Genomic DNA, 19,793 nt, shown 5'->3' on the forward strand with positions numbered 1-19,793 from the left:
ATAAATTAGTTGTCAATGAGTTTTTTTTTGCAAAACGTAATGAAATGCCACCAGTTACGAACACACCAAAACACACTTTTATTATACTGTTAAAATATATTAAGCAACTATTTATACCAGTGGCATAGTTATCATTGGGCAAGGTGGTGCGGTGCGGAAGGGCTAAAGTGAGAGGCCCCTAGGGGCAATTATATTGATAAAAAAAAAAACAATTTAATTTATTAAGTACTGCTCGATCATTCAGCATTCAGCTGTTGAGCAACTTTCAGCGATAATTTACAAAATGCACATATTTATATAATTGGCACCTATATAAATATTTTTTTCTACACAACCCCTCAACGGGGCCTTTATCCGCCTAGATATTGTATATAATAATTATTTTTTTATCATTTAACTATTCTTAATTTTTATTAAGATACTCAATTGAATCCTATAGCACTAAGTCATTTGATACTAATTCTTATTGCGTCTAACGCTTATAAATAACTTTATATAAGTATTTTATAGATGTAGAATCCTAACCACAGCGAGGTTTATAAAAGAGCTGTAAAACTGCGGCTTTATTTTTATGTTTATTACGGATCCTATTGTTTATTATAATATGATGCCAAAATAATAAATACAATTCATTTTAATGAACTGATTAAAGTAGTCAATCTACTTTTCCTTCTATATACTTATATAAAATGATTACTGTTTTTTTAATGCATATCACGCCAAAGTTGTCGAATACTTTGACATGAAATTTGTACCAAGTTTTTAGTTAAACGTTATCACATCCTAGCATCGTTAGAAATATCACTTTTTTTTGTAAAAAGCATTAGTAAATTTGTCCTTATATAAATCCAGTAATACTATACTGGATTTATATAAGGACAGCCGAATAGCCTACTGGCTATTGTCGTCCCCTCTTCTAACATATGATAATCTAAAAAGAGGGGTAAATAGGAATATTAGTAATTCCTTAATTAATTTAGGGCATTGTTAATAAATGTTGTTAAAAAAAATTGTGATAATAATAGAAATATACATCAACCCCTAACGTAGTCACAGCAACACATGACTTAGTCTCCTACACTGTCTATATACAAAACTGTTCACAACGCCAACTGTAATATTGAGGCAATTATGCATTAACGCATATAGATTTTTTTTTTGTGTTAAGCATAGATAAATTTAAAGTATATCGGTCCCTATCTTTTTTTATTTTAAATAAGCGGACAGGAAAATATATCATATTTGATATATAATATTATATGAATAATCATATTTGACGGCAACTACGACACGGCCGGATACAGTTCAAGCTCGAGACCAACGACATATTTCGAACAAGCAGACTTAATGTAAACCCAATAATGTTTTATCGGACCAACCTGAGCTTTGAACCCAGGACCACGGAATACTGACCGACCTAAATACTAAGTGTAAGGAACAATTCTTGGATATTAATAGTCCAAAAGCTCAATTATTTAAATAAGATGAGATCGGAAATGGCCCACTTGGGTCTTAAAACAGAGTTGTGGGCTCAAATCAAAGCACCACTACAGCACAGTGCCTGCACGTGCCTTTCTGCAGTTGTGTTTTAACTAACTTTGCTATGTTGTGCTCTTAAATAGCCTCCCTTAAAAGGGGCCACTGAGTTCGAAATCGATCAGGAGAACTTCAAATTGATAATTAAAGGTTATTAACTCTTCACTAAAATGTATAAAACCTCGCCTTATTGCTCCACTGGTGACCTGACCTGAGGGCTGGTTCATTTTTTGCCCAAAGGATCGGAATTACGATTCAACGGAGAAATGCTGCTAGCATTCTTGTCATGCCTCGTGGTCATGATTTATACAGTAAATATTTATAAATTTTTTTTTGTATAATATAATTAAGGCACTTACTTACTTGGCAGGGGTTTGTTTGTACAAACGGGCTTGTGCCCGTCTGTTTAGGTACCACCCATTAATCAGATATTCTACCGCCAAACAACATTACTTAGTGTCGTTTTCCTGTTTAAAAGGAAAGTGAGACAGTGTAACTACAGACACAGGGTACATAATATCTTAGCTCCCAAGGTTAGTGGCGTATTGGTGTAAAGTAAAAGGAATGGTTATTATTTTGTATAGCGTCAATGTCTATACCGGTGGTGACCACTTACCATCAGGTAGCTAATATGGACGTTCGACTACCTATTACATAAAAAAGGCCTTAATTATAATAATTATTATGTAAATAAATAATGTACTATTCACTTTAATAATATTTATAATTGCCTAACAAATAAATCTATGGGTAATATTTTATATCCACAGTAAATGGGATGTTTAGAGACGAGGAGGTTTAAGTTGCTATTACATAACTTAATATAATAACTTAATAATATGTAATACCAATACCAATAATAATTAATCTTGATATGTATATAACATTGTTGATATATGATATAGATATAATATCATTGTCTGACTGAGATAATTTTTATAGTTCCGTATCTCTGAAGGAAAAAAGGAACCCTTATAAGTTTACTTCGTTGTCCGTCTGTCTGACTGTCCTTTAAGATATTTTTTTCTCATTAATACACAGAGGTATAAAAACGAAATTAATACCCGCTATTGAGGTCTTTGATCCTTGGAACTGTGAAAAACTTAAAAAAAAAAAAGATATGGCCGTTTATGATGGGTTTCCTACACATTCACAAAGTTAATCAAAACCTATAGGGTATTTTCCTTTGCCCTAGAATATGCAATTTGGCATAGTCCGAAAATATTGTAAGAATAAAACCAAAAACTGTATATTTTTTTTTTTTGTTGTTACATCAGTACCTATTTGTCTATCTGTCTGGTGGTAGGAAACCGTCAGAACGCGAGTAAAACTCGCACTTGCCGATTGTGTAGATTACTTTCTTCCGTGTGATAAATTTTAAATGTTTTGACTCTTCCAAGTAATGTATTCTTAAAGGCAACGAAACATACTTTTATTATTATATAATAACTATTTTTCTGCTGGGAACTCGTTTACCTGTTTCCCTCACATGAAATCCATACGTTTGAACTAGCCGGTACTGAGTACACCGAAATACCCATTATAGACCACTCTGTCTCCTCAAGGGACGTCCCAGGATCGCTTACACATGCCTCCATGATGCCCGACGCTCAACCCACCTATGTGGGCCTCATATACCCGAAGTACAGTTGGGAACTAGCGAATTATGTCCCTTGTGCCTGTAACTACCCTGGCTCACTCGCCTTTCAAACCGAAACATATACTTAATATTTCGTGTGGTCACCAAGTGCAACCGGTAGAACTAAATTTTTTTAATACGTTTTTGTGCTTTTTATCAGGCGATAATTTACTCTAAACAGTATCGTCCACATGTGGATTATAAAATACGTTCCGAACAGGTAGTTTTTCATTTACTTCAACACTCAACATTCAACATGACGATTCAAAAGTGCTTTTATGAACCTACTTGTAAAGAATATTTTGATTTTGATTCATCACCCAGTAAACATAACTTCCTGGATCTTATTCGATGATTATGGATAGAAATCCACTGATGAATCTCTCAATCTGAATGAATGAACACAATCTTTAAAAATACACAAAGGATTTTGATGCGTTTTATTTAATAGATAGATTGATTCAAAAGGAAGGTTTATTTGTATAATACATGCACAATATAGTAGAAAAACACTGATAATTTTAGGGGTTTCTAAAGTGATGTCGTAAGTAAACACATTTTGTTGTGGTTACATTGCAAACGATGGCTAAACCCTACGCGATAGATCAAAATAATGTACTACTGTACACCTTAAATAGGTCTCCAAAAATGGTATATGTCTATCTCTTACGGATAACCCACAATAACCATTTTTTTCCTTTGCTTTTTACGAGAAATAATGGCTAATTTTCGATCAATATGGACTTTTACAGCATGTAATTTAAATTAATATTTTCAAAGATATTACAGATTTAAAGCGCAGGGCCATAGCGGTTTGTATTGTCTAATGACTGAAAAACTGTGAACGTTGTAAGACATGAAGCCAGGGTGGGTCGCTAGTTTATAAATAATTCATCAATAACTCAACGGTAAACATCCAACTATCGAATCAGAGCAGCGTGATGGACTGAGCTTGAAACATTCTGTGAAAGGAGCCTGTTCTCTAGTAGGGAGACGTTTACTACATTTATTTTATTAATGATTGATTTCTAGATTCGTAATAATAATTATCATATACTTATTTATTCTGTAATGACTTAATAATTTTATAAATCGTAAAATTTACTCTAAAGTAACTAATTGTGATCTTGTATTAATGTAATAAAAGATAGCAAATGATAAGCTCCACTATCGGATTTGTTTAATTTGTTGTGAATATAAAATTTTATTTATTCATAATGCGTCCGTGACACTTTAAAGAACATGAAAATATGAGTGTGTTTTGAGAGACAATAGTGAATACATTTCAGTACATATTATTTCTTAAACAGAACAGGTCTGTTACAAATGTTGTGTAAACATAACAAAATGTAATAAAATTTGCTTGCATTTTACTGAAAATAATTGACAATAGTTTTTAACAAGATATTTCTCTTTCAGTTTCAAAATGTCAGCTGAAGATACAATAGAAACGATCATAGGTCGTTTTGGAAAATACCAAATATGGATTTTGTTTCTAATAACCCTTGGGAGGTTCCCTACTGACTACCAGCTGACCAATGTCGTGTTCATCATGCCAAGCGTTGAATATGTGTGTATGGATGAAAATTCATATAACTTGACCAATCATTGTCCATGTTCAAATCCTCAATATGACCAAAGTACAATTGTGAGTTCAGTGACTAGTACTTGGAATCTTATATGTGAAAAACAACAGTTGGCAAGTTTGACGCAATCAATGTTGCAAGTGGGTATTCTCGTTGGAAGTATATTCTATGGACATTTATCTGATAGGTATGAATAAAACTTATATCTTTTGTAGTTGTTAGTTAAGCACTGATAAAGCCAGCACGTGGTGCCTAAACAAATCTTATTGTACAAATATCAAATTCACCAGAAAAGGTTTCCAATTAAAGAAGGAGCTAAACATGGCTATCCCTTGTCAGCAGTGTATTAAAAATATACTGCGCCCCAAATAAATACAATAAGAGCAAGCGAAATGTGAATATGACTATACTATACTATACTATTAATATCACATACGTAAATTTACAAGTGAATATCACAATATTCACTTGTAAATTTAGGTATGTGAGATTTTCACACTTATTTCAGTTAAACTTGACTTTTATTATTCAATATATCATTAGCATACATTAGCATCATTGTTATATAAAATAAATAATTATTGAATGCTACCTATTAAAATAGTGTTTCATTGTTTTCTAGGTACGGTCGTAAAGTTGCGTGTTTACTGGCACTCATATCAGAGATTGTCTTTGTGGCTTTATCCGCGGCGTCATCTGAATTGTGGGTGTTCATCGTAGCACGGTTTTTTATCGGAACAGCTGTTGGAGGAACGATGCTTTGCTGCTATATCATCATAATTGAACTCAGTGGAAAATCATTCAGACCATATCTGACGGGATTAATTGAAATATCCTACATATTAGCCTACTTTACGCTTCCCATGATCGCTTATTATTTACGCGATTGGAGACACCTCCAACTGGCAACGTCAGTGCCTTGGGTGTTTGTTATACTTTACTATTATTTTATACCAGAGTCACCCAGATGGTTGATAACGATCGGCCAAAAAGAAAGAGCTGTACAAATATTAACTTACATTGCCACAAAGTACGTAACAATTAGTTAATCAAAATTTGTTAAGTCAATTTGTATAATTCCAATGTATTATTAATTATTTTTTATTTATTACCTCTTGTTTTTCAGAAACAAAAGACCAACTAATAACATAAGCGCTTTAGTTGACACAATCGTAATGGAATCGCAAACGAGTAGTAATAAGCAACATGCCACTTATACAGATCTGTTTAAAACTCCGAAGATCAGAGCGTATACGTTAATCATTGCCTGCGTTTGGATGTGTTGTTCACATACATTCTTTGGCATCAATCAGTATATTGGTCGGCTTCAAGGAAACATTTATCTTAATGTAATGGTTTCGGCAGTAAGTCTAATACCTGGAATGGTCTTAGTCGTTTTCGCTTCTTTGTACCTTAGACGAAGTAACGCTGTTATTACAAGTTTTGTCGTAGCTGGAGTCTCGCTATTAGTTTTCATATTTATACCGGCTGATATGCGAATTTTAGTATTAACATTCGCTATGATAGGTCAGATCGGAGCTTACACAGCCTTCGTTCAGGTATATTTATATTCATCAGAAATTTTCCCAACGGTAGTACGAAATTCTGCTATGGGATTTGCTTCAGTTTTTGCAAGATTTGGTGGATTTATTGCACCGTTTGTTGTAAATATAGGAACGGAATGGGTATCTCTCTTAATATTTACTATTTTAGCATTTTTTGCTGGATTTTTATGTTATTTCTTACCGGAAACTAAAGACATTGTGCTTTTAAATACAATTGATCAAACAGAAAAATCAAAGGAACGTAAAACCATAAGCTAATAGCAGGTGGTGTTTAAACTCAAAAGATATATTTGTTTTTATATGTCTTAGTTCTAATCTGAATGCGAACTAAACTATATAAATGATTTTAATACTTTTAGAGCTATTCTGTAATAATAAACTCGAAATTCACATGACATTGACCATGATAATTATAATATTTATAAGAGCCGTCTCAAGCTATGCTGGGGCCCTTGGGCACCCATGAATTTGAAGCCCTTTTGTTTGATCATTTAAATGTGTAGTAGATATTTAAGTACTATAATATACAAATAATTTGCTTATAGCCAGGCCTTAAGTATAGTTTCAAATAAACGGTGCGGTAATTTTCGTAAATTCGAAGGAATCTGATTGGTTGTACAATCCTATGGCTATATTATATTTATTTCTACCATGAAGAGCAGGTCTATAGGTTTCTACTTTTAATATTTACTATCGTCACTAGCCTTTTGATAAATATTTTAGTTATTTCTTACAAATATGACAATTTCGGAAATATATATAGCAGTCCACCTGAGCACAAACGTGTGAAATAAATTGTTTGGTTCTGCGCGGCCGTCTCAAGTCGGGGGCCCTGGGCAAGTGGCCCATGTGCCCTATGGTAAAGACGGTAATGCATTTATAGCAAACAAGTATAAAAATAGCGTATCACCGTAAGTCGGTGGTCAACATTTAACGAGTTAGAAACGAAGCGACTTCTTACAGAATACCACTGCTGATCACTTTACTGACAATTTTAGAGCGAGAAAAAAACATTTATAATTCTGTAAAATTATATTAGTTGAAAAATAAAAAAATATACTGATCCTACACTCCTTACTTAGAGAGTTACGAGTTTAAGGGTAAATTAAATTACGTGGCTTACCGTAGAGTGAACTGGCGGACATGGTCACGTAAGGAGACACGTCTCTTTATCTCTGTCTCTTAATTTTATATACAGATTTGTAAAAAAATATTTAATGGTTTCTTTTAGGTTTTTTTTTTTATTTAATATCATTTAATTATTATAATATACGGCGCCCACCACTTCGTTCTACCATGTGTTATTAACATGAATCGTCATAATTTTATATTCATTAAATAGTACATAACCTTTATAAACGTAATATTTGTTTGATTTCAAAGAAAGATACTTTGTAAATATTAAAAATCCTAATGACTAGTCCAGTCAGAATAAACATTCATCATGCATAAATTCTTAAGTATTTGAAAATTTACATGAAATTTTAAATTTATATTTACTAGTAAAATTTATGATTGTTTTATCTCCGAATACGAGAGGGAAAAGTGTCAGGACAATTTTTGCTGCAGCTGCAGTTGCATGATCTACAACTTTTGTCCAAGTCATTTTTAAAGTAACTGTTTCGCTAAAAATTTCATAAATAATGAAACCAACTTTAACTTTGCATACAATTCATTGCACACATGAGATCGATGGAAATTTTATTTTAAATCGAAAATTTAAGAAACGATGAATGATTATTTTGTTTCGATTTGATTAAATATAAGATCTGCATGAAGTTCCTTAACTTACTTATAACGAATGAATACTTAATAACAACAAATACATATAAAACCTATATATGTTATGCTAAGTCCCTGTTTAAATTAAGACAAAGTACTAGATATATAACTTAATCAATAGCCTTACTATTCATAGATGTCAATATACTACTGCAGATATTGCTCGCAATAGTCTGCTATAACTTGTTGATCTATATCTATACATAGGTACTTATAATAAAATAGTAACTGATCGAAAACTCTGTGGTAAAGAGTTCCAGTGGTGTAACATTATCCCTTTGCATTTGAAAATACAGTAAATACAAATAGATACGACGCAGATGGTTTTATGTTTATACCCCTTCCCATTCCAATAAACATTTCGTTTACTTTTAAGCGAGTCCAGTTTCCAGTACACACGGCTAGCTTTATGTGGCTCTATCGCGTGTTCGCTATTGCAAATAAATGTATGCTTTAATCCCCGACGTCACTACTTGTAATATCGTGTAATATACATTACGCACTTAGACAAATACATCATAAGTTTTAAATATTACAAGATTAAAATATAAATTTAAAACGTTTGGTTGTGTGTGGTTTTATCGATAGCAAAGCACACAAATAAGCGATCTATCAAATAAAAAAAAACATAATCTGTAAATCTATTTGGGAACTACAATGCCACGACAGACTCAAAGATACACAGATATGTCAACCATATAATACCCCTTACTGAGGCTTAGTCCGAACTAAGTCCCGGGTACAAGCCAGTAACAGATAAAAAATAAACCAAGTATATCTGGACGCAATAAATTTTAATATTCATTATCAATATAATTCCGACTTTTATCATAAACAAAATGCGTAGAAGATAACTGAAAATCTAACGTCAATAAAATAAATTGCAGTCACACCTGAGACTCCTTTTTCCTTATATAGCAGATTAGTTACCTAATATTTATCTTGTCTAGAATTCTATATTGAATATTATGAAAACCACCAAAATATTTCGTCACTAGTATAAACAATAGCGTGTGATATATAACCCAAAACTTGAATAATACGCTGTAATACAGCCAAAAGATAAACAGGACATCTATAACAGTCCAGAACACAAATGCCAACTTGGCAACTCCGAGGGGACGAGGCTCTTGTCTCTTTGGTGCAGCATTCAACGGGAAGTCGATGAATGAACCTGAAAGTTAATATAAAAACAATTTAAGAATGCAAATTTTAACCATAGAAAACTGATATAGCTTAAGTATAATATTATAAAATTGTACATCATACTTCTTCTGCATAATTTTCGTAAAATAAGGTGTGTACCTTATTTTTGCTTAACTTATTAATATATCGATAAAATGTATGCAATTTACGTCACTATGAAAGATAATGTCATATCGTCAACTTTGTACAAGCTGTTAAAAAGCGAATAGCCATTGTACATACAAACTACTAATCAAAGCCAAGATGGCATAGAATCTAGATGAAAACGTGGATCGTAAAAATAGTATTATATAAAGATCAAAACATAACCAGAAATAATTAAGTATCCAACTATGCTAGTATCCACTAGCCCGCGTTGAAGCAACTTGGTTAGGGTGGAATAACCATCTCTCTATAAGGAAAAAGTGGCTTTAGCAAAGCAACAGAAGATTTACAAGCTATTACAATTTCCCTTACTATGGTGGTAAATAGAGGTGCGATGATCGACTTACGAGTATATTCCGTATAATGGTTTGTTTTAGCCCGTCTTGGAATCGCCGGTAGTGGGATGACTATGTGGTGATATGATGACTGATATGATTTTGTTCTTACCGTCTTTGTGAAATCTCTCTAGGCTTGCATTCTTCTCCTTCCAACGATCTTGAAGCCAAGTTCTCAGTTCTTCCTCTTCGTACGGTAAGTCATCAATGTCGTAACTGGAAATAACATTTAAAAGATTATACTATTTTTATAAATTGTAATTGTATTCAATTGAACCTTTTATACGACATGCAAAATAAAAATGCAAGATTGTGCTAACATCCCGATTAAAATATTAGATTGCAAACAATTTACTAAATACGAAACATTAAATAATTTTATTAATTTTGACAAATAACTATTTTAATTAAACTTAGCTAAAAGAAAATTTATCTTTATGTAATAGCCAGACGGAAGGGTTACCGGATGGTATGAGGCCAACACCGCACATCAACATTGGCGCTATAAAAAATATAAATCATTCCTTACATCACCGATAACACCAATTCACCATCAACCTTAGGATGTTATGTCCCTTCTGCCTACAGACTCTGGCTCACACACACACATAATTTCACAGACTCTAAACATAATAATTTACATCAATCGTAGCGTTACAGACACGGTCACAAAACAGTTTTGTATCTGTGTGTGTCAGACGTTGACTGTGACAGCACCGCTTACAATTGTCAAAATACAATATATTAGTTAAAGATGTTTCTTAGTGTTTTGAAATCATGTTAATATATATCTAATATTGTTTAAATGGTACATATATGTTTTAGTCCGAACGTTATTGACTGCTAGTGCATGCTTTTGTTGTCTGCCTCGTTGCATATTTGACACGATCTTAACAGGTTGGTAAATATGGATTAATATGACTGTACATTGTTTTATATATATTCTACTTAAGTGGAGATACGTTGTACTTCTTGAATATCAGTTCAATTACATCGAGGAAGGTCTTGATATATTTCATATTCGATTTTAATTGTTTTTTAAATTCTCATTAATGGAAGTAAATAATATTTGATAGGAAGTATTTATTTGATGCCTTAAGATTAATTTTATTGACATTTAGATGCACATCCAATATCTGATGACCACGATTATACATTCAAATTACAACGCTTTAAGTCACATATTGTCCATTCAAGGTAATAAAACCAGTTAAACAATTTACTCCATTTATGAAGTTATGGAAACAATAGAAACGTATTAGATAAAATTATTACCGTTTAAAGTGAAAATGTACGTGCTTAGGCATTTTTCCATGCAATAAATCCATTTCAGTCTGCGCGGGCGCATCGTAGGCAACAGTGACGTCATACACAGACGCAAGTCCAGAAGTTCGCAAGCGAGAACAAAGCACGGCCCAGCCCGTCGTGCGCGGATGCAGAACGAACTCAAAGTTCTGTAAAATGCTTACAGTGTTTCATAAACAAATATACATAAGCATTGCGATACAAAAATAACGATTCCGTGAGACATGCATGCATGCAAACATGTATCTATTTAATTATCGATTTAGTTTAAATTATACCGACTCTCTTTCAATCGAAGAAAGAAGAAGAATACAGGAACACAAAATTTAGTTTTACATCTACTTAGTCCATGCGATTTGCTAATAACAATAACATAACAATAAATATTTATTTGTAATACAACTATTTCGAATAGCTCCTTATATCCATTTAATTATACTTCCAAAGTTCCGATAGCAAATACGCCGCCATGCAAAATTCAATTTTTTCGCGATTCAAACAAAACAATAACGAAAAAGATTGATTACTTTTGCTTTCTAACGCGAAGTTTTCGTACTTCGGAAGTTCGGACATACCATTTCTGTGGTATTGGCTAGTTTTTGTTAATTTAAAGTATTTAACGTAATTGTTCTTTGATATTTGTTATTTTAAATAATAAAGTCAGATATTTTTTGTGTATTCTTTAAAACAAAAGTGATTTCCAATTCTGATCTTTAGAATAGTTTATTCAAGATTTCGACCAATGATATCACGTCATTGTAATGTCAAAGATTTTATTTATCTTACTCCTCTTGTGGTTGGAAAAGGTTATACGAATTGCACTCATAGACAGGCTATACCATGTGAGATTTATGCTCGTCCCGATCAATTTAAATAAAAACTATGATAATAACTTAATATGATACGAGTTTCCCTTATGTCGCGAATTCATACAAACAATACAAATTACCTTCATATGTCTAGTACTCATTAATATTCCTCCTTAGAATTGATTACTCAAAGTTGTTCCGGTAGTATTTATATTGATAATAATCCAAGATAATAATCAGATAATTTCAGCCAAGTTGGTTTTTAATAAGAAGAAGTTTAGGTGACCATTTTAATTTCAATTAATTTTATTATCTTAACTTTAACTAAATTATTTCGTACAGGCGTTTATACGTATTAAAACACAAACTAATAAAATTTACAAATAGATTAATTCTTGACTAAAATGACATTTATCTCGTACGATTCTTATGCAAAAACCTCATTAGTTAAATGACGATACGTATATTTATAAATCAGATAAAACCATGAACTTTAGAATTAGCATTAATATTATAGCAGGATATTAAACGTATGATAAAATCTACTAATATTAAATAAAATGCCTCACCGGTAATTGTCTTGATAAAGCAAATTTCTCACTACGTCGTCTATTGTCTTCGCTCAAATCGGTTCCTTCCGGAAATAACACGACCTGCTGATGGTATCGAAGTCTTTTATAATAGTCCACAAACTGTGTCATGCTTACTTCATCCTGTTGCCAGTTCCTCTTCACGTATAGAAAATAATTTAGCTGCATTATCCAACCTATAACGTAATCACATTTAGCACACGAGTATGTTCACCACCAACGGTATTGGAACAGCGTGAGGGAATATATACTCTTAGCAATCTCCTTAGGATGGGTCTTATTCAACAGTTTTTAATAACTAATATCGTTCCTACGTTATGTCGTTTGATAAATATTGATATCAGAGTATTTTTATTTAGTATTTGATACAAATTAAACCTTTTTGGAACGTTAAATCGTCACGTAAGGAAATATATCCGGTCTGCTATATACGGTTTGTAATATTATTTTAACTTTTTTTTTTGTTATTGCTTTAATTCACACGGTATTTTTTATAACAATTTTATTTCTTGCCATTTATTGAATATATAGCGAAAGCAACTTCGTTGTAACATAATATATATATTTTTAAACATGTTTTAAAATTAAAGCAGTGAAAACTGCCTTTATATTTATAAATAAATATTGGACAACATCACATACATTACTCTGATACCAATGTAAGTAGCTAAAGCACTTGTATTATGGAAAATCAGAAGTAACGACGGTACACACAAAGACCCAAGACAACATAGAAAACTAATGAACTTTTTCTACATCGACTCGGCCGGGAATCGAACCCGGGACCTCGGAGTGGCGTACCCGGTGTACACCGGTGTACACACTACTCGGCCACGGAGGTCGTCGTCATTTTCTAATTTAATTAATTATCTAAATTAAGTTACTGACATTCTTATACTATATAATATATACATATAAATAATTATAAACGTGTTCAATTATATTGATATGATGATGTCCTCCTGACCAATTTTGGTAACGTTGGCCATTCTCAAGTGAGAAAAGCCAACTGCACAGGGCATATACAAGTGCAGTCTTTAGTGATGGGACGTAAAATCCGATACGACCAAAAATAATTCAGGCACAGGACAATTGAATTCTTTCCGAGGCAAAGGAATGAATGAAAATTTAGAAATAATTTAGAAATGGACAGTTTTTTCGACACAATTCTTATACATATTTATATTATATTTTTCTATCGAGATAATCGAACTCGATAGAAAAAAATTATTACTTTTTCCTGATCTTTGATATGTTCCTGGAAATCCAATCATATTTATATTATAAGATGTATGACTAAAATAATTACTCACAGTAATTATGAACCAGTTAGATAGTCCGTTTATTTAAGACGGTAATATCTTTTACATTTACACGATCTTAAGAAACGAACCAGTAACTATTATACCACAAAGAAAAACTTTATGAAACGGTTATGCATTGAAATTTAACGCCAGTGAATCCGCAGGGCACAATTTATTTACTACCTATATATATATATAATTCTCTAATAAAATTAAACAATACGTTAACAAAAACGAGGGCACAATTACGCAAATACGGTTTCTATTGATTGACAAAGATTCTTATATCAGACTCACCCATTCCCGGAACCGTTTTAATTTCGTCTTTCAAAACGAATTTAATTTTTGATTTTCCTCTTGTGATGACATTAAATAAATCCCTTTTAAGTTCTGGTTTCTTAATATTTTTATCTTTACACGTGTAGTCGGTGTTTCTTTCACGTTTTTGAGTTGCGTGATACAAAGCTATCCATACATAATTCCAATCAACTCTTGTACGATGGTTCATTACAATTATAGCCGTTTCATCTGGATTCACATGATCACCGTAATGATGCAGTTCCGTGTTGCAGCACCATTGAAATAATGCCTGAAGAAGTACTTCTCTGTGATTGCAGTTACCTGATCTTTTACATTAAAACATTATATTACAGTTTATGCTACAATTGACAATACTTTACCACAGGATACAGCTCCCATAGCGAGAAAAGTCCATCCACTACTTTTCTGTATAGTATGTGTTTTATAAACATTAAATACAACACTGGACAATAAAGTACGTAGAACCCTGGAATATATATTATATCAAAACAAGCGCTTGTGAGTATTCAATATAATAAAGCATTATACGTTTTGAAAATACGCTTTTTTTTAATAGGTATTATTTGATATTTTACATAAGTTTTCATTCCACTGTTTGATGTAACACCGAATTATTTATTAGAGTAAAAATCAATGTTTAAAGAACTTTATTAACCTGCTAAGATTGTATAATACCAAGCAGCACAAACCAGCACGCCTGTCGCCATGATGGCGGGCTAATACTGACGAGGGTTGAAGAAGCCCTAGCAATATGTTCTAGATTAGAACCCTTATGAACTTAGTTTCACTACATAGGCTTTACGTAAGTCACTCTCGCGATAATAACCATTTTATGATTTTGTAATACTATTTTTGTAAATAAAATAAATGTACCTAAAAATAATATAATCAATCTTTTTAATATTTACTATCCTTATATTGATATTTTTAATATCAATTGCACAAAAAACATTATGAAATATTCAACCCTCCGTCTTTATGTCTCCAATGAAACCCATAATGTGTCTTACGCACAGAAAACGGACTCATTCTCTATAATCATAGTCATAGTACAAAAATAGTTGGGCATTTTTTAAATATATACATCACTACGATTCTGTAATAATTCACTCGTATAATGTTGACAACCGACTCACAGTGATACGTGTATTCTATAAATTTTATAATGATTCTAGTCAATGACGCATATCACATATTGACATTTAGACTATTGTTGAATAAAATAGTACTACAGCGTAATATTTTGTAATTTGTTTTTGTTATTCGAACTACATTCTAAAATGAAATGACTGTTTGTGTAAAATCGCTCTATTTTCGGAAAAGTCTCATTATTTTCTGTACATTGACTATGACGAATCTATTCAATGGCTTTTTTGGAGTCAGCTTATTTGGTTGTCACAGGACAGGTGGCTTGAATGCTAATAGCGCAGAAATTGTTAAATAAAATATTTAAGCTAATTTAGATCTGAATATATTTAATCAAGTACTTTACATAATATGTTCTAATTTATTCCAGAAAATACTTACTGATAATACTATTTTGCATAGAAAATAAATATAAAAAGAGTATCTTTTAATAATTGCTTTCCTTATTATGTTCTTCTGAAACCGTGCTCCGACCCCGGGAAGGCGTGTAAGTGTTACGATCTATGGTACCGCTTTCTTCTATAGACATTAAGAGTTCAGTACCCTTTGTCTCCGGCAGAAATATACACAAAACAGCAGCGATCATTGGCGGTACTCCAAATGCCACAGGGGCACACCACTTCCCATAAATTCGAAAGTTAGCAACAAAAGGTGCTATCATGGAACCAAATCGCGCCATCATCGACGAAATACCTATGGCAGCATTTCGCACAACCGTCGGAAACATTTCCGAACAATACAAGTAAAGAACAATGAATGCCATGAAACTAAATAAATCACCGACACATGAAACTATTAAAGTTCCAATATCTTCTGGAATTAAGACAATGGTTATGAGACAAATACTACTTGCAATATTGAAACTGATAATTAGTATCTTCCTACCCATGAATTTTATAAGTGGAATCGCTAAAATACACCCACACAAGCACCCGCCACCGTTTGTCACTACATTTAGAAAGATATTTCCTGTCAAACGACTAATAAATTGTGCGACTCCGTAATAGCAATACCCTGATACAAACCACGAAAATGACATGATCAATAAATTTCTTCTTAAATAAGAATTGCGTAATAAATCAATAACTGTTTGTTTTCGTCTAATCATTACAGAATCCAGTTGAAATGTCTCGATTTCTCGCCGAATTTCATGTATTGGAAGATTGTTTCTGCAAAACACTTTTTTAATTAGTGTGACTACATTTTAAGTAGACTTTTATATATACAGGCACAAAATATTTAAAAAATAATTTAGTAAGATAATTTGTGAGTAAAGATAACTATTGCTAACAATAATGTATTAATAAGTAACAATTGCTTAGTACTAACATTTTAGCTATGTGTTCCATAATTTTAATGGCTTTGAAAGTTTTATTCCTTGACAAAAGCCATCTAGGCGATTCAGGCAACACGCATGTGTAAAACAGCTGAGCTAAACTAAGAGCAGATATGCTTATTTGAAAATGTACATAATCTCTTATATAATATCCAAAAACAGCTAATACAATATGTCCAATAATAAATGGAATGTGAAAAATAATAGATAGGGTCTCTCTGTGTACGCAGCCAATGAATTCCATCAGTAGAACAAATGAAACTACCATCACTCCGCCAACAGCAGTGCCCAAAAACATTCGTAACACGGTGAAGCTCCAATATTCAGGCATAATAGCAGTTATTAATCCAGTGAACATTTCAAGAATAATAGCAACGAGCAAAGCTAGTCTTCTACCGAATCTGCAAATATATTATTGTATCATAACATACATAATAATAATCAGCCTGTAAATTTCCCACTGCTGGACTAAGGCCTCCTCTCCCGTTGAGAAGAAGGTATGGAGCATATTCCACCACGCTGCTCCAATGCGGGTTGGTGGAATACACATGTGGCAGAATTTCGTTGTAATTAGACACATGCAGGTTTCCTCACGATGTTTTCCTTCACCGCCGAGCACGAGATGAATTATAAACAAATTAAGCACATGTAAATTCAGTGGTGCCTGCCTGGGTTTGAACCCGAAATCATCGGTTAAGATGCACGCGTTCTAACCATTGGGCCATCTCGGCTCTATCATTCGAGCAATAATAATCAGTGAAAATTGACACATCTGAAGGAAAATCAGACCGAGAACCAAGGCTTTATGGGACACATAGGAATGTTACACGGCCAATTTCCAAAATCTATAGGATCAAAGGACTGTTGGGACTTGACCATTGATCCATTGATGAAAAATATAACTTGACTTTGGGCTTTTACAAACCTATCTGATGCAAGACCAAAAACAAGGCTCCCAATTAGCACTCCAAATTGAAATACAGTTTGAGTAAAATCCTTTTGCCACGATTTATGACATATTAAATTCCATTCTGTTACAATCGTCCGGGTAAATTCGGTCTTATCATAAACAGGCGCGTCACAACATGTTTCATTGTGTGGGCAAATGTATTGCACTGGGGGAGCCAAAAATAATATAGCCATTTGATGGAAAGCAACAAAAAATTTACTTAAAAAAATCATAATGCAAAGCCATATGTGATACTTTCCGAAGTTTCCGATAAGAGCATTTATTTGCACCATATTTAAATCATGAAATATAATAAATTTAATAATAATTACAGATATTACAAGAAAATCCAGATGGTCAAGCATCTTCAACATTACAATCTCAGATTAAAACATAAACATTATCACTTTAAAAATATTTCTTGATCTAATAAATAATTATGTTATATCAATTAAAATTAAGGAATAATTTAGACTTATAAGTCCCAAAAATAAATAAATATTTAACCGACTTAAGATGATAGACAGTCGGATGTAAGTGCTGTCCCGTATTCATTTACGTAAAATGACTCATATTATATTCTATCCCAAACACCGATTTTAATTTTTCGATTTGAAGAGCGACAGCTCTGTATCTACAGGTACTAGGGACATAACAGCTTAGTTCGCGAGGTTGGTGGCGCATTGATGAAGATTGATTAATATTTCTTACAGTACCATATCTATGGGCAGTGGTGACCACTTACCATCAGGTGGCCCATTTCCCTATCTGCCTAGCTATACGTCACAAAAAAATAGGCACTAGTGTCACGTCTGTCATATGTCTACGAAAGCTGTTCTAAGTGTAATGCATATATTTTTACGGTATAGCTAATTTATATTTGTAATACCAAGTAAATTACCTACTTAGAAAATAATGATATCTGTTTTCCGTACTACATACAACATAATACATATTTTAAAATGCTCAAATATACATAACGTATCTCGAAGGTAACATTGAACCGAATAAGCGATCCGATATTACCGGACGCACCACATTTATTTTAAACATCATATCTGTAAGCCCTTGTCCAAATTTTAAAGAAAAATACGAAAAGGTAATTCACATTCAGAGATTTGCTCGTTAACTTTTTTTAAAAAATGTTATCATTTTGTGTGAAAATTGTTTATTGTGAAACAAAATCTATAAAATCCGGGTTACTCTACATAGTATGTTATACAGCAAAGAAACTCTATTAAGGGGCATACCTTAACTTGTCCCTAAATAGAATCAAGTTTAAATTATCCAAATGAGTAAAACCATTTTCGAGTAATTGGTAAACGTACACAAAAAAAAAAAACATTTATGTCGAACATATAAACTCCTTTTGTAGTAGTAAAAAAATATTATTACCATTAAAAAGACATCATAGGTTAAAATGTAGACACGATAAAGAATAAATTCTAAAACAACAATATGTGCCATGTTCAAGGTCTTCGTGGTAATTGTTATCGTTGATGTAGTTCGAGGCTTAACTAGCAGTAAGTACATGTATCCGTTGCTAAAATATTCTTGTTATGTAATCATGAAAGAGCTGACGTAATGTTTAAAACCGAGTGGGCAGTACCGACTTTCTTTGTGCTAGAAATAATTCGTCTCGTATTCTGCGGTAAAAAAACATCGTAAGGAAATCTGCATAGTTCGAGAGAGATTTTAACATATGTTTAAGATACACAATATACTATAGATAAGCTTTAAATCCTATCATTTATATATTAACGAGATTTTTTACTTATATCGTAATGAATGTTATGATTGTAATCATTCCTTGATCGTATTTATAATATCAAGCCGGGTACTCACTTGTAGGTTCACCGTGTATATACCTAATAGTGACGCGTATGTACTTATAATAATGACTACTGTAATAGTACAACACGTCAATTATCTCCTCGTATTATTGAATTTCCAGTAGCTACGAACCATAGTCGGTACAACGTATTCATGGCGGCAATATCGTTTGAATTAAATGTATATATTTTTAATTAGTCTAGTAGCTAACTTACAAGGTGCGAATTCCGAGGTCATAGGTGCTCGGAATTTGAGATCGAGAACATAGGTTCTAAGCCCGGATGGGGCTAGTAAAGTAGTTGTAGTCAATAAAATAGGTACACTAAAGAACGTCACGGTAGCATCCGAAAGCGATCCGGTGACGCCCGCTGAAGAGAGAGGGTGGTTTTTTGTAGGTATTTCGGTAT

The 19,793-nt window shown here is 32.6% G+C and overlaps 3 protein-coding genes across 3 annotated transcripts; 1 reads left to right on the plus strand and 2 right to left on the minus strand.

Annotated features, from left to right (window-relative positions):
- The first annotated feature begins 4,349 nt into the window (after positions 1–4,349).
- On the plus strand, positions 4,350–6,612 carry LOC113400905 (organic cation transporter protein-like). Its single transcript, XM_026640587.2, has 4 exons — positions 4,350–4,490; positions 4,595–4,948; positions 5,384–5,791; positions 5,888–6,612. Exons 2-4 carry the CDS (start codon positions 4,602–4,604, stop codon positions 6,582–6,584), a joined length of 1,452 nt encoding a protein of 483 aa, XP_026496372.1. The 5' UTR covers positions 4,350–4,490; positions 4,595–4,601; the 3' UTR covers positions 6,585–6,612.
- Positions 6,613–8,881: 2,269 nt separating this feature from the next.
- Positions 8,882–14,923, minus strand: LOC113400906 (lysocardiolipin acyltransferase 1-like). The gene is made up of 7 exons (XM_026640588.2): positions 14,778–14,923; positions 14,482–14,588; positions 14,099–14,390; positions 12,477–12,673; positions 11,069–11,247; positions 9,906–10,009; positions 8,882–9,282 (listed from the first exon to the last, which is right to left on the minus strand). The coding sequence occupies exons 1-7, from the start codon at positions 14,827–14,829 to the stop codon at positions 9,035–9,037; spliced, it is 1,179 nt and encodes a 392-aa protein (XP_026496373.2). The 5' UTR covers positions 14,830–14,923; the 3' UTR covers positions 8,882–9,034.
- A 729-nt stretch (positions 14,924–15,652) lies between these two features.
- Positions 15,653–17,901, minus strand: LOC113400909 (organic cation transporter protein-like). Its single transcript, XM_026640593.2, has 3 exons — positions 17,530–17,901; positions 16,598–17,005; positions 15,653–16,437 (listed from the first exon to the last, which is right to left on the minus strand). Exons 1-3 carry the CDS (start codon positions 17,844–17,846, stop codon positions 15,696–15,698), a joined length of 1,467 nt encoding a protein of 488 aa, XP_026496378.2. The 5' UTR covers positions 17,847–17,901; the 3' UTR covers positions 15,653–15,695.
- Between the last annotated feature and the right edge of the window lie 1,892 nt (positions 17,902–19,793).

This window comes from Vanessa tameamea, chromosome 11, assembly GCF_037043105.1.
Source record: "Vanessa tameamea isolate UH-Manoa-2023 chromosome 11, ilVanTame1 primary haplotype, whole genome shotgun sequence".
Lineage (NCBI taxonomy): Eukaryota > Metazoa > Arthropoda > Insecta > Lepidoptera > Nymphalidae > Vanessa > Vanessa tameamea.